Genomic DNA, 1,402 nt, shown 5'->3' with positions numbered 1-1,402 from the left:
GTGCTGAGCTCCCTGAATTCCTCTGGCAGCTCAGCAGACTGGGATGGGCTGCCTGTGTTTTCCCTCCTGTCAGCAGCTGCTTCCATGAGGAACAGCAGTCTCTACGAGCTGCTGCAGGTGGGCAGAGCTGCTTCCAGCCAGCCCGAGTGGGGACACTTTTCCCGGCTGTGGCGTGCCACGGGCAGCCTGCTGACCTCCAAATGGAGCCTAACAGAAGTGGGTGAATATGTGGAGCTCCTGCAAATGATGAAGAAAGCTCTAATCCTCGTGGACTTTGGGGTAGCTCCTGGAAAAGCATTGGTGCAACAGATTTTTCATAATTCTACTGAAGCAATTAAATCCTCAGATCTGAGTGATTTGTATAGTTCATTAAAACTCTTTTTCAGTTCAAGTTCTGCCACAGACAGCACACTGGACTTGGAAAGAATATTTCAAGAAATACTTCCTCTGTATGAAGGGGGTGATGAAGGACTGTTCTACTCTAATCCCTATGGAAAAGAAAATCAAGATGTTCTGACTATGGCTGCAGTGATTTGGAATGAGATCATTTTAAACAGGACTCATTTTAATGCAGAGAATGCATGGGAGGTTATCAAAATGCTTGCACTCGATGCAATTTCCCTTGAAGACATTGAAAATTATCTCAGCACAAATGAGAAAGTGTCATCATTATTTTCTGACTTCTTGTTGACCCCTGAAACTTCTGAAAATTTTGCAGAACACCTTCTGTCCCTTGAGAAACTTCTTGGTGCCATGGCAAAGGTGAATACCAGTGATCATTATCTGCTGATCTCTTCTTTGTCTGAGCTAATGCAGAAGCTCCCTCCTGGAAGGCAGGAAAATGAACTTGATGCTTTCTGGCACATTGCTGAAGGTCTCCAGTCGTTGAACTGGAGTAATACAGACAGTCTCACTGCCCAGTCACTTCTAGACATGCTGCAAAATCTGCTAAATACAATGGAAAATGACTCCAGTCTTCCTTTCAGTAAGGAACTGAAGCAGCTGCTAAACTTTGCATCCTCCATCTTTGAGCTGTATGATGAAGAAGACTCCAGGGGAAACAACACCTCCATGTACTTGCAGGCCCTGCAGAGAGGTATCTTAACTTTGAAAGGTTTGCAGAAAAGTTATGACATCAGTGAGCTTGAATCTCTCATCCTGTTACTTGACTCTTACAGTAACTATACCCAGAGACTGATGGAAATGTGGGGGGCAGGAATGAAAGCTCTTCACGACACCAACTTAAACAAAACATTTGAGGAAAAAATGGACGTTGTCTACAATTTCTCACGTTTGCTGCTGCAGGAGTTCAGCCAGTCTCCCTCACAGCACAATACCTCACTACAGGCAAAAATTTGGGACTTCTTGAGATCAGCCTTGGATCCTTTCCTTGAGCACAACA

The 1,402-nt window shown here is 44.7% G+C and overlaps 1 protein-coding gene across 1 annotated transcript; it reads left to right on the top strand.

Moving 5' to 3' along the window:
- Nucleotides 1–9: 9 nt before the first annotated feature.
- On the top strand, nucleotides 10–1,394 carry LOC120504521 (the record flags this gene model as incomplete). The annotated part of the gene is made up of 1 exon (XM_039714038.1): nucleotides 10–1,394. A coding segment is annotated over one exon (1,385 nt), but the record flags the coding sequence as incomplete, so codon positions are not given.
- Nucleotides 1,395–1,402: the final 8 nt, after the last annotated feature.

This window comes from Passer montanus, unplaced genomic scaffold, assembly GCF_014805655.1.
Source record: "Passer montanus isolate IOZ18808 unplaced genomic scaffold, ASM1480565v1 scaffold2999, whole genome shotgun sequence".
Lineage (NCBI taxonomy): Eukaryota > Metazoa > Chordata > Aves > Passeriformes > Passeridae > Passer > Passer montanus.
The sequence above is the reverse complement of the archived record's forward strand: the minus strand, read 5'-3'. Positions and strand labels throughout refer to the sequence as shown.